This window comes from Ascaphus truei, chromosome 14, assembly GCF_040206685.1.
Source record: "Ascaphus truei isolate aAscTru1 chromosome 14, aAscTru1.hap1, whole genome shotgun sequence".
NCBI classification, from domain to species: Eukaryota; Metazoa; Chordata; class Amphibia; order Anura; family Ascaphidae; genus Ascaphus; species Ascaphus truei.
In genome coordinates, this window is record NC_134496.1 from 49271350 (window position 1) to 49285303 (window position 13954).

General features: G+C 49.6%; 1 protein-coding gene and 1 long non-coding RNA gene across 5 annotated transcripts in view; one reads left to right on the forward strand and one right to left on the reverse strand.

Moving 5' to 3' along the window:
- POLR2H (RNA polymerase II, I and III subunit H) lies at positions 1-9717 on the reverse strand. 2 transcript variants are annotated; one of them, XR_012788053.1, is made up of 7 exons: positions 9621-9717; positions 6976-7066; positions 6546-6629; positions 1941-2034; positions 1751-1834; positions 1381-1590; positions 1-446 (listed from the first exon to the last, which is right to left on the reverse strand). XR_012788053.1 is itself a non-coding variant. In XM_075570848.1 (6 exons), exons 2-6 carry the CDS (start codon positions 7046-7048, stop codon positions 1473-1475), a joined length of 453 nt encoding a protein of 150 aa, XP_075426963.1. In that variant the 5' UTR covers positions 7049-7066; positions 9621-9717; the 3' UTR covers positions 1338-1472. The 2 variants fall into 2 exon arrangements, 1 of the variants encoding a protein (XP_075426963.1); XM_075570848.1 differs by lacking the exon at positions 1-446 and having other exon boundaries at positions 1338-1590.
- The window catches only part of LOC142466106 (uncharacterized), a 9160-nt gene continuing 4911 nt past the window's right edge, over positions 9706-13954 (forward strand). For all 3 annotated transcript variants that reach the window (XR_012788054.1, XR_012788055.1, XR_012788056.1), the window contains exons 1-3: positions 9706-9752; positions 11005-11364; positions 12050-12323. This is a non-coding gene — a long non-coding RNA (uncharacterized LOC142466106). The remainder of the gene's footprint in view (positions 9753-11004; positions 11365-12049; positions 12324-13954) is intronic.

Consider the following 13954-nt stretch of genomic DNA (forward strand, 5'->3'; position numbering starts at 1 on the left):
AACGTATAACAAATGTAAACCCTTTATTACAGCATCACCTCCGTAATAGCATCGAAACGCTGCTACTGTAATAAACGTATTTCCTATGTTCCTGCGGGTGTCCGGTTGTCTTTATTTTGTATGCTGTGATGCTTCAGCGCACCCAAGTTTGCTCAAGTCCCGGCCTTATGCGTTCTATACCGATCTCTGTGTTACGCAAGTCTTACGGCAGGCGCTGTATACTAAATATCGCTGTTATACACACACGTATAAGTGCTGTCACGCCGTATCAGACATGTGTTCGTGACCGTCCTGTCGCGTCCAGGTGTACACCGGCGTTTGGCCGCAGAGGGAACCTTTGCCACTGGACGCTCAGGCGCTGGCTTCTCCAATAAAGTAGGTTAATTTAAAGCTGCAGACCAAGCAATATCCCACGTGTTTTTTTGTTTCTTTTTAATAAATCAGTTCTGTACAATGAAAAAAAAAATACTTATAGCATTAAAAAAAACAAAAAAAAAAAAACAATTCTAGATGACATTTTTAATTATAATGTAATAAGCCTTTTTTGTTTCTATAGCAACAATTTACAAAGTCACATCCCCTTCCTCTTCTGAAACAGGCTCTGGCACACCCCTTTTTGAGCCCTGCCCTCTCTCTTTTGGAGCTGCGGCTTCCTTCCTGGGAGCCGCAGCGTTCACGCCCCCCTCTACCAATGGCTCGGCGTCAAATGACGTCGCAGGTCATGTAACGTCACGTGACCCCCCATTGCGTCATTTGACGCCGCATCGCCGAAGATCTGGCTGGCAGTAGGTGCGTTACAGAGGCCTCAAGCCTCCCCCGGCATTTAATTTAAATGCTGTGGGGAAGAATGTGGGGTCTCTGTAACCAGCCGCGCTCCCCCCATCCCCCCTAGAATTCTCCCACCCCCAGTTTGCGCACCTGCACTAACTGTATCTAGTGATTGCCTGGTAACATGATCTTACCCACAGAACTTTGTCATAATATGCAAATGTATTCCACTGCCTGCAGAATACTCCTCTGCAGCCATTTAGTGATCCCCCGAGCCAAATGTTTGCTGATCGATAATAGGAGAACGGATCGATCGCAACTTAGCTAATTACTTATCATTGTGTGGACTGTATTGATGCACATATTAACACGGGGGGGGGGGGCAGCAGCTTGGACTGCTGCTTTAACTGCTTTCAGCGCTTAGGGTAGGGGTTTCAGGGTAAGGGGTTAAGGTTTTTATGGGTAGGAGATTAAGGTAACACGTTAATGTTTTTAGGATTAGGGTACAGGGATATGGGTCCATCCTAACAGATCATTCCCAGGGGCCTCTGACAAGAACACTTCCTCCCCACACTACAAAAATATTTTATTAAAATACAAAATAAAACATACAAGAGCTGGAGCCCCCCGGGGGGGTCAGAGTCCCATCCCGAGGGGTCCGAGTCCCTCCCCTGTATGCAGATCGCAGGAGACGGGGGCGGCGGTTAGAATGCCAGCTTTTTCATCATCAGGTAAACACGAGAATCCACCTCAAACCCGTGCAGGTTGTTGGCGTCTCCCTGAAGCCTCATCAGTAATCCCCCATACGACACGTACGCGGACCTGAGGGGGACACAATGTCAGGGATGGGGGAAGGGGGGAGAAAGGGTGGGAAATGGGGCGGGGGAAATAGTGGGAGGAGGAAAAGGAGAATAGGATGTGCGAAGGGGGCGGAAGGGTATTTGTGAGGATACAGAATGAGATACAAAATTCAGACACTCACAGGCGGGTAGCAGCTTCCGTGGACGTCTCATCCCCCTCTATCCGATAGACCTTTCCGTACATTACATATTCAAACTGATCTGCTCTGAGAGGGAACACCAAGGGTCAGATAACCAGGCCTGATAACCAGGACATCATCAATCCCACCCCTTCTATTCCTGGCCCTCCCCCGCAGTATCGCACATCAGCACCTAGAGGGCCGGTCATCAGTGGGGTTGTACTCTCCATCATCCAGTGTCCCGTCCTCATACAGCGTGCTGGCAATGACCAGGCGGAACTTGTCCCCTAAGGAGGAGAGTAAGGAAGGACAGCAAGTGGGCATTGGGCGTGTGATGCAGAGATAGGGGGGCTACAGCCGGTGCGTGATGCAGAGGTAAGGGGGATACAGCCAGTGCGTGATGCAGAGATAGGGGGGATACAGCCGGCACGTGATGCAGAGATAGGGGGATACAGCGGGCATGTGATGTATGCATGTCTTTATTTATATAGTGCCATTAATGTACATAGCGCTCCACAGCAGTAATACACGTGACAATAATAAATAACAAATAACACAAAGTGAAGAATAAGTGCTTCAGACATAAAAGTAACATTTAGGAAAAGGAGTCCCTGCTCCAAAGAGCTTACAATCTAATTGAGATAGGTGGGATACAGCTGGCCCGTGGTGCAGATAGGGTGGGATTCAGCCGGAGCGTGATGCAGAAATAGGGGGGATATAGTGTGTGATGCAGATACGGGGGATACAGCAGGCAGGTGATGCAGAGATGGGGGGGATACAGCGGACACGTGATGCAGAGATGGGGGGATACAGCGGACACGTGATGCAGAGATGGGGGGGATACAGCGGACACGTGATGCAGAGATGGGGGGGATACAGCGGACACGTGATGCAGAGATGGGGGGGATACGGCGGACACGTGATGCAGAGATGGGGGGGATACGGCGGACACGTGATGCAGAGATGGGGGGGATACGGCAGACACGTGATGCAGAGATGGGGGGGATACAGCGGACACGTGATGCAGAGATGGGGGGGATACAGCGGACACGTGATGCAGAGATGGGGGGATACAGCGGACACGTGATGCAGAGATGGGGGGGATACAGCGGACACGTGATGCAGAGATGGGGGGGATACAGCGGACACGTGATGCAGAGATGGGGGGATACAGCGGACACGTGATGCAGAGATGGGGGGATACAGCGGACACGTGATGCAGAGATGGGGGGGATACAGCGGACACGTGATGCAGAGATGGGGGGATACAGCAGACACGTGATGCAGAGATGGGGGGGATACAGCGGACACGTAATGCAGAGATGGGGGATACAGCAGACACGTGATGCAGAGACGGGGGGGATACAGCGGACACGTGATGCAGAGACGGGGGGGATACAGCGGACACGTGATGCAGAGATGGGGGGGATACAGCGGACACGTAATGCAGAGATGGGGGATACAGCAGACACGTGATGCAGAGGCGGGGGGGATACAGCGGACACGTGATGCAGAGACGGGGGGGATACAGCGGACACGTGATGCAGAGATGGGGGGGATACAGCGGACACGTGATGCAGAGATGGGGGGGGGATACAGCGGACACGTGATGCAGAGATGGGGGGATACAGCAGACACGTGATGCAGAGATGGGGGGATACAGCAGACACGTGATGCAGAGATGGGGGGATACAGCGGACACGTGATGCAGAGATGGGGGGGATACAGCAGACACGTGATGCAGAGATGGGGGGGATACAGCAGACACGTGATGCAGAGATGGGGGGGATACAGCGGACACGTGATGCAGAGATGGGGGGATACAGCGGACACGTGATGCAGAGATGGGGGGATACAGCGGACACGTGATGCAGAGATGGGGGGGATACAGCGGACACGTGATGCAGAGATGGGGGGGATACAGCGGACACGTGATGCAGAGATGGGGGGGATACAGCGGACACGTGATGCAGAGATGGGGGGGATACAGCGGACACGTGATGCAGAGATGGGGGGGATACAGCGGACACGTGATGCAGAGATGGGGGATACAGCGGACACGTGATGCAGAGATGGGGGGGATACAGCGGACACGTGATGCAGAGATGGGGGGGATACAGCGGACACGTGATGCAGAGATGGGGGGGATACAGCGAACACGTGATGCAGAGATGGGGGGGATACAGGGGACACGTGATGCAGAGATGGGGGGATACAGCAGACACGTGATGCAGAGATGGGGGGGATACAGCGGACACGTGATGCAGAGATGGGGGGATACAGCGGACACGTGATGCAGAGATGGGGGGGATACAGCGTACACGTGATGCAGAGATGGGGGGATACAGCGGACACGTGATGCAGAGATGGGGGGGATACAGCGGACACGTGATGCAGAGATGGGGGGGATACAGCGGACACGTGATGCAGAGATGGGGGGGATACAGCGGACACGTGATGCAGAGATGGGGGCATACAGCGGACACGTGATGCAGAGATGGGGGGATACAGCGGACACGTGATGCAGAGATGGGGGGATACAGCGGACACGTGATGCAGAGATGGGGGGGATACAGCGGACACGTGATGCAGAGATGGGGGGGATACAGCGGACACGTGATGCAGAGATGGGGGGGATACAGCAGACACGTGATGCAGAGATGGGGGGGATATATCATGCACAGTACAGATGTGCTGGGAATGATACCAGGGTGATAACCCCATAACACAAACATAGTGACTAGTCGCTCGCCTAATAGTACAATTGGTAAAAAACTTGGTGCATAGGGAATAGTAAACATCTAACACTTGAATAAATGACCAGCAGAGGTCACTGAAAGCCCTATATACTGCACTCATAAGTTACAGTATCCGTATCAAACACTGTGGCAAATGGATAATGTGTAACAATATAGGACCAAAGGAAGGGTCCAGAACCCCTATAACTGCAGACTCAAATGCAAATTAAAACCAAAAAAAATAACAAAATGTTATGAAAACTATTCTTGACAAAACAACATATATAAATGGACTGTGTTTACCTGCAATAGTGACAATCTTTGTTAATCCATATGTACGATTTAAGTGTCCTCTTCCATCTGTGGACTTTGCCTATTTGCAATCCTGTGTCTAGTGTTAAAATTAAATGTCCTTTTCCCCCCGTGGACCTTATATACCCACTATTGTGACAATTCCTGTCAAATCCATATGTACGATTTAAGTGTCCTCTTTCATCTGTGGACGTAGCTTCTAGTGGTATTGATCTGGGACTATACAAATGCCTTCCTTTAGGTATTCAGACCTTGTATACCCTGCCAGGTACCATCTCTGTCAGATAAGCCAGCAGCTGTCATTACAGACATGTCAGTATAACACTCACGCTTTATTTTACTCAGTCAAACCTGGAAGTCTGTATCATCCATTTATATGGGTATGCAGTCTCCAGGTCTGCCTCTTTGTGTTTACAAATATATCCTCATACGATATTTCTAGTGGCTCATACCTGGAGCTTATTAAACCCCTTAACACTCCTTGTACATTATACTTTGTAATCCGCTATGTAATCACGCCCATTTAGAGGCGTGACTCTATCCTTACCTGCATTGGTCAACATGGCGGCTCCTCCCGACTTCAGAGCTTAAAATGCGGCTTCAATTCTTACGTTCTGTGACTCCTCCCCCTGAAGAAGCGTGCGTAGCACGTGAAACGTACGCCGGGGCATGGTGACGTCTACTATTTCATCATTCAGTAGCAGTTTGGGAACACGGATGTATCTTTCCACTGCCATGGTTTTTTCCACTGGAGATACTTATATGTGTGTCATCCTGCTCAAACTGGGCAGATAGTGTGTGTATATAATTTATTTCGGATATTCAGTCCTACTAACAACTATTATGGTTACTACATATATACCTCATACCCTAGAGGACATTAGATCCTATATAAGCTACGGTTAGATATATACCTGCTTACCCCATGTTTCCACCGTCTCTCCCACCTGAGGATTTTATATCCTGTGTGTTTATATATGTTGTTTTGTCAAGAATAGTTTTAATAAAATTTTGTTATTTTTTTTGGTTTTAATTTGCATTTGAGTCTGCAGTTATAGGGGTTCTGGACCCTTCCTTTGGTCCTATATTGTTACACATTATCCATTTGCCACAGTGTTTGATACGGATACTGTAACTTATGAGTGCAGTATATAGGGCTTTCAGTGACCTCTGCTGGTCATTTATTCAAGTGTTAGATGTTTACTATTCCCTATGCACCAAGTTTTTTACCAATTGTACTATTAGGCGAGCAACTAGTCACTATGTTTGTGTTATGGGGTTATCACCCTGGTATCATTCCCAGCACATCTGTATTCAAGAGTTAGATGATAACCCCATAACCCTGAGTGCAAGATCCGCAGAGTGTACACACCTCGCAAACTGAGCCAAAAAGAGCTGAGCTATTGTGAGATTACAGCTATAACTTGCATTGTATCAAACATATCTCATATAATGACTTGGTATTCAGAGTTTAGATTCCCATGAATTACAGTCTGCAGCCCTCAAAATAATGTTTTAGGTCTTTTAGAGGATAAAGCATCCAGTCAGGTCTGTAATAAGACACTTACCAGCTCAGTCAGTGTTTAATGCGCAGGAACACTTTACTTTTGACCAGTTTTGTTTCAGGTAAATATTTGTATAGTTTTGGGTTAAGTCCTTTGACTTTTTCCCAAACTCAGGAGCCAGAGGGGAGAGTATAAACACAGACAGACAGGACAGCTCATTCTCCGTAAGTGTCCAACACTCACCCAGATCCACAGGATAAATCTGAATATTCACATCGAGGATCAGATCCATCTTAAATGACTCGCTCTCACAGTGCAGCCGCGAAACTAGAAGGAGAACAGTTATCAGGGGAAGGCGGAGGGAGCAGATATCGGGGTAAGTCTCGGGGACACAGACGCAACGGGATAGTTCGTCGCCGGCTCTTGACCGCAGATGGACTCTCCGCCGCAGCAGATCCGCCGCTGACCACTTCTGTGGCAAGTTTTATTACGGTTTAGGGTAGGGAATTAATTTAAGGGGTTTAGCAATTAGGGTAGGGGGTTTTAAGATAAGGGCTTAAGGTAGGGGTATTAGGGTAAGGCACAAGCGGCCACTTGGTCGTGGCGAAACGGCCGCAACCAAAAGTCCTAGATTGGACACAGAGACACTGGTGTGTGTTTAAATGTTAATCACCTCGATCAAATTTTCTTCCTTCAGGATCAATGTCCTTCACATCAAAGATATCTTCAAACAGGATCCCAGCCATGAGCAGAAATAAGTGACACTGCATGGGGGAGAAGAGAAATAGGTGAGATTGCATGGGGTGGTAGCAGGCAAGAGAGAATAGGCGAGACTGCAGGGGAAGGGGAGAAGATACAGAACAAGAAGCCGCTGTGAAACGTGCGTTGGGACGGGCTTTAGTAACGTCCTCTCTGACCTGGATGAAGCGTGACAAACATTGGCGTGCACGCCTGCAATTTATCGTCTCTGCTTGTTCCAGTCTGTGGCAATGAACTTTCTGCATTGGGAGATGGAACATCAACTGATGTTTCTGATACCGTTGGACTTGCCTACATGGATGTGCTCTATGATGGAATTATGGTACTCTTCATTTTGTATATAGGTGATTAACAGCTGTATCGTACAAGACGAGTGCATATTCAGAGCATTCCTAGTATTTACATATTAAGGGTACTTTTGTTGCGTGCAGGTACCTTGTGATATTATTATCTTTCTAGACTGACCGGTCCAGACTTTTGCTGGGAAGAATTGCCCTTTTCCCTGCTGAGTATTTAGTAACTCCTAGATTAAAATACTCTTCTCTATTGTTGGGACTGTTGTAGCATTTGAGTTTATTGTGTTGATTACTCGGTCTCCTATTTTGTGCCAGTTAGAGAGCGTTTACTTTTTTTAGTCTGACTTAATAAACTTTTTGTATTTTTTGGTACACCCCGAGTGCTTATTTTGGAGATTCTTTTCCCCTCTTTTTCTCTTACATATAATATCTTAGCACCATTAGAGCCAACATTATTTATAATTGTAATATTTTGTATATATTTCTCTAATTCCTAGTGGGTTCCATTCATTTTATTTTCCAGAGCAGTGTGTGTGTGTGCCATATAATGTATGGAAACCCCAGTGCGCTGGTACACATATAGTGCATGTAAGCCCTGGTGTGTGTGGGTATATAGGGTATACAGGACCTGGTGTGTGGATATATAGGGTATACCAGTTCCGGTGTGTGTATACATATAGTATATGTAAGCCCCGGTGTGTATATATGTTGGTATATAGGGTATAACAAGTCCCGGTGTGTGGGTATATAGGGTATACTGGTCCCAGTGTCCGGGTATATAGGGTACACGGGTCCCGCTGTTTGTCAGTATATAGAGTACACAGCCCTCGGTGTGTGGGTATACAGGGTACACAGCCCTCGGTGTGTGTGGGTATACAGGGTACACAGCCCTCGGTGTGTGTGGTATACAGGGTACACAGCCCTCGGTGTGTGTGGGTATACAGGGTACACAGCCCTCGGTGTGTGTGGGTATACAGGGTACACAGCCCTCGGTGTGTGTGGGTATACAGGGTACACAGCCCTCGGTGTGTGTGGGTATACAGCCCTCGGTGTGTGTGGGTATACAGGGTACACAGCCCTCGGTGTGTGTGGGTATACAGGGTACACAGCCCTCGGTGTGTGTGGGTATACAGGGTACACAGCCCTCGGTGTGTGTGGGTATACAGGGTACACAGCCCTCGGTGTGTGTGGGTATACAGGGTACACAGCCCTCGGTGTGTGTGGGTATACAGGGTACACAGCCCTCGGTGTGTGTGTGTATACAGGGTACACAGCCCTCGGTGTGTGTGGGTATACAGGGTACACAGCCCTCGGTGTGTGTGGGTATACAGGGTACACAGCCCTCGGTGTGTGTGGGTATATAGGGTACACAGCCCTCGGTGTGCGTGTGGGTATATAGTTTACACAGCCCTCTGTTTGCGTGTGGGTATATAGGGTACAAAGCCCTCGGTGTGTGGGGGTATATAAGCTACACAGCCCTCGGTGTGCGTGTGGGTATATAGGGTACACAGCCCTCGGTTTGTGTGGGTATATAGGGTACACAGCCCTCGGTGTGTGTGGGTACATAGGGTGCACAGGTCCCGGTGTGTGGGGGTACATAGAGTGCACAGGTCCCGGTGTGTGGGGGTACATAGGGTGCACAGGTCCCGGTGTGTGGGGGTACATAGGGTGCACAGGTCCTGGTGTGTGGGGTTACATAGGGTGCACAGGTCCCGGTGTGTGGGGGTACATAGGGTGCACAGGTCCCGGTGTGTGGGGGTACATAGGGTGCACAGGTCCCGGAGTGTGGGGGTACATAGGGTGCACAGGTCCCGGTGTGTGGGGGTACATAGGGTGCACAGGTCCCGGTGTGTGGGGGTACATAGGGAGCACAGGTCCCGGTGTGTGGGGGTACATAGGAGGCACAGGTCCCGGTGTGTGGGGGTACATAGGGAGCACAGGTCCCGGTGTGTGGGGGTACATAGGGTGCACAGGTCCCGGTGGGTACATAGGGTGCACAGGTCCCGGTGTGTGGGGGTACATAGGGTGCACAGGTCCCGGTGGGTACATAGGGTGCACAGGTCCCGGTGTGTGGGGGTACATAGGGTGCACAGGTCCCGGTGTGTGGGGGTACATAGGGTGCACAGGTCCCGGTGTGTGGGGGTACATAGGGTGCACAGGTCCCGGTGTGTGGGGGTACATAGGGTGCACAGGTCCCGGTGTGTGGGGTTACATAGGGTACACAGCCCCCCGGTATATTCCGCACAGTATATAAAGCTCTTGCCTGTCTCTCTCACTCACGCCGCCTCTGTCAGCACACGCCGCCTCGCGCACCACTTCCTGTCCTGGGTTTTACGTCATATCCGGCCTGACAGCCACGTGCCGCGGTCACCATGGAGACTAGTTGTTTAGACCTGTGAGTAAAGTGAATATAGTTTGTACGTGTACTGTGTGTACTCTATATATACATACTGTGTGTGTAATATCCGTATGTATTCTATATACACATCACATATACACACACACAGTGTGTGTATAATGTCCGGGTGTACTCTATATATACACAGTGTATATATACTGTATATACACACACACACACTGTATTGCTGTATGTTGATGAAGAGGAGGGTGAAAGCATATTTATCTTTTTCTGTCTATCGCTTTTAATCTTTATTTTCTCTCTATCTTCCTGTGTCTTTATATTTATTTTCTCCTCCCTATCTCACTTTGGGTATTTTACTTTATTAAAATCACAACTTTCCTTCTCTATCTGCACTCTGTCCCCAGGCCCTGTGTGTCCCTGCCCATGTTCTTGTCCCTGGGCCCTGTCCCCATGCTCTGTCCCTGGGCCCTGTCCCCATGCTCTGTCCCTGCCCATTTCCTGGGCTCTGTCCCCGGGCCCTGCACCTGTCCCCGGGCCCTGCACTTGTCCCCGGTCCCTGTCCCTGCCCATGTCTCCGGTCCCTGTCCCTGCCCATTTCCTGGGCTCTGTCCCCAGGCCCTGCACTTGTCCCCGGTCCCTGTCCCTGCCCATGTCTCTGGTCCCTGTCCCTGCCCATTTCCTGGGCTCTGTCTCCGGGCCCTGCACTTGTTCCTGTCCCTGGATTCTGTCTCGTGCCAAGCTCTGTCTGTCACACCCTTTATGACCTAACTGTTGTTTTTAAATTCTCCATCATTGGTGACCTAAGTTGCTACAGCAACAGAACCAGCGCCTGTAGCGCAGTAGGCTCACTTTTAACCTGTTACATATGTAGTGCCTATGTGTATATGCTGTGCATTGTATGTAGTACATATACACATGCTCAATCCAAACACCGCCCACAATATGCATTGTATGTAGGGTGCGCATGTGTGTGTATATAGTCTCACACACACCGGTAGTGGAATACTGTGTGTGTGTATGTGTGTGTACATCTATCTCTTCAGCCCCTGTCAATCCACTGCTGGATGACGCGGTTCTAATTATCCTCCAGGTACTGGGGTTACCAGCCTCTCTTCTCCACATTGCTTCCACAAAGTCTCTGATTTCCTCGTACCATCCTTGTCCAATGATGGTAATTTCTTGTGATATGTCCGACCCACAGGTCCATTTTGATTTCTTGCAATGCTACCATCACAGGCTTTTCTTTGGTTTCGAACCCATTCAATCTTTTTTCCTGTCTCTCCAGGGAATACTCCAGGGAATACCCAGCATACATCTCTCCATACTTCTTTGAGTTGTCTGAAGCTTTTGAATTATCTTCGCATTAAGTGTTCGTTCCACATCCATAGGTGAGCACAAGCAGAATGCACTGGTCTATAATGTCATCGCTGTCTGCTATCAAGCTCAATGAGGGGGTCATCTTTTCTTCTTGCTTCACGAAGGCCAACAATATCCCATTTAAGCTTTTCTGACAGTTGTAGGTAACCATATTGAGGTTTGAATGACAGCTGGCGTTCAACATCTGGGGATTTTTACCACCCTCTGCCTTCATTACCTTCTTCAATTGCTGAGCCGTGTGGAAAATAGCTGAAGCGCTCAAATGCAGGTATAGTATCAAAAATAATAAGCCAAACCACTAAACCAGGGTACTAACAATTGATATAGTACCTATTGTGTGATATTATGGGTACTATCCTCCTGAAGACAGGTGGTGTGTGGTGCAACCCACTCACCATCAGTCTCATTGGCAGGTTCCCCTGAAAAATATACAAATACTCACATCCTGGTAGGGCAGGTAGGCAGGCTGTGCAGCTACTCAATGCAATACAGGGAAAAAGGAGACCAAAAGCGCACCAGCACAAACGGAGCAGGAAGGACCAAAACGCTGTGACGTTCGAAACGCGTTGGATGGGTCTTTTGTCACATTAAAGTGCCCTTTTAATCATTTTTTTGTTTTGGGTCCTTCCTGCTCCGTTTGTGCTGGTGCGCTTTTGGTCTCCTTTTTCCCTGTATTCAATTGCTGAGCCACCTGTTCTGAAGCAGGGATATCCTTAAAACCTGACCTCTTGGTGGCCCTTTCAGGACTGGAGTTGGCCACACCTGGTGTAGAAGGTGTGGCAACTACCCTCGCTCCACCCAAAGGGCATGAGCTTGGCACCTCCTTTTTGGTGGGGAGAGGGGAACCTGGTGGGGGCAGCTGTCCTGATCTCACCCAGAGAATGGTCAGATTGGCACAGCAGGGGTGCGGGGAGCTGATTTTCTCACCGGGAACATGTGATTTTTTTTGTTAGTGCCTGGGAACGCTTAAGGATCCTTCACCGCTGGTAAAACAAAGAAGACAAGCCGGGATATCCTTAAAACCTGACCTCTTGGTGGCTCTTGAGGGCTGGAGTTGGCCACTCCTGCAGTAGCGGCTTTTGAAGCACAGGTGATGGAAGTTGACGAAATGGGAGAGAAATCCAAGCAACCTGCAACAAAAAATTCCTCGGGAGAAAAGGAGCGGCAGCTGAGCCAACTCCTCCCTACCCGCTCCCCAGCAGTCCGCATGGAGCTCCGTATTCCCAGGTACATCTTATGTCGTTTGGAAAAGACAGAAAGTGCAGAAATCTGGTTAGACTGCAGTATTGTGGCGATAGAGAACACTTACAGACAGATTTATTGTTGGTAAATATCTACTAAAAGTTTCTCCTTGGCTTCCAAGCTAGTGTGGTTTATGCTCTCCCCCCCCCCCCCCCTTTCTCCTCTTTCCCCCCCCCCACTCCCCCTGATCACGCCCCCTCCATACCATGTCACCGGCATCAAATGACACTGCAGGGTGACGTCACATTGCCATGGCAATGTGGCATCATTTCGCCGGAGACTAGGTAAGGGAAGTTGCAGAGGCCTCGCGCGATCACTCAGCATTTAATCTAAATGCCTTGGGGAAGAGTGTGGGGCCTCTAGCCACCGCGCCCCCCCAGCTTGCCCACCCCTGCTCTACTTCATGCTCCTAATAGCAGGAACTTTTACAGGCCAACTAGACAAGCCTGGTCCTGCTTTCTGCAGTGTCGCCTTGGTTTTACCAGATCTTGTTGGCGGTTTTTATAGAGATCCACTGTGGGATTGGTAAATTCCGTTCCTGCTTCTCAGCAACAAATCACTTGATTCAGACTGTCTTGAGAGTATAGTGTATCAATTTATTATAGGGGTTGCTATTGCACCCCGCTTTTCTTCCAAAAATATTTTTTCCACATTTTTGTTTCACAATTTTCTTTATTGCACTGGTGTGGGAGCGCCGACCAAATCTTTTGGTGCGTAGTATATGATGTGAACCAATGCAACGTGTCGCCTAGCCCTGCCCTAGCTGGCCACTGCAAGGCCAGTAGTAGCCAGTGTTTAAATTGTATTGTTTATTTTCAAATGAAACAGCAGACTTTGCTACACGGGGATGGCAGCTTGTCACCAGGTGCAATGTTTTAACCAGTAAATAACGGGGTGTGTCTGGCATGCACACGGCGGAACTCTTACAAGCCTACTGGGTCCTTCTGCTGCTTTATGCAGTATCGTCTCTTAGAGTTATACTGGATCTTGTCCCCCCAAACTATGCATTACTGAGTGATTGGGCCACCTGTGCGGAAGCAGGGATATCCTGAAAACCGGATCTGTTGGTGGGTCTTGAGGACTGGAGTTGAGAACCCCTAGTGTGAAAGGATGAAACGAGAGAGAGCAAAGTGAGGGGAATAATATGTCACTCTCGTTGCTTTCACACACTGCTCCTCCCGACCTTTCTGGGGGTGCCACTGTTGATGCTGGCGGAACTGGTGCCGGCTGACACACTGGGTGCAAATCAGAAATAGTATGTGAGTAAGCCCCCTGGAACTGGATTGACGTTGTTGTTCTAATACTGCTATAATATAGTAGAGCCAGGGGGGCGCAAACTTTTTTCCCTGCGCCCCCCTGCCGGCGTCCCCTCACTCCCGCGCCCCCCCCCCCCTAAGCCCCACGTACCTGCGCTCCGGCGTCATGACGTCACATTGCCATAGCAACGTGATGTCACATGACCTCGCGGCGTCATTTTGACGCCGCATTGCCATGGCGCTGCAGGAAGGAAGCCGCCGGAGCTTAGGTAAGTAAAGGTTTACAGAGGCACTGCAGCTCCCCCGGCACTTAATTTAAGTGCCTTCGGGAAGCGCGCGGGGCCTCTGTAAACCCCGTGC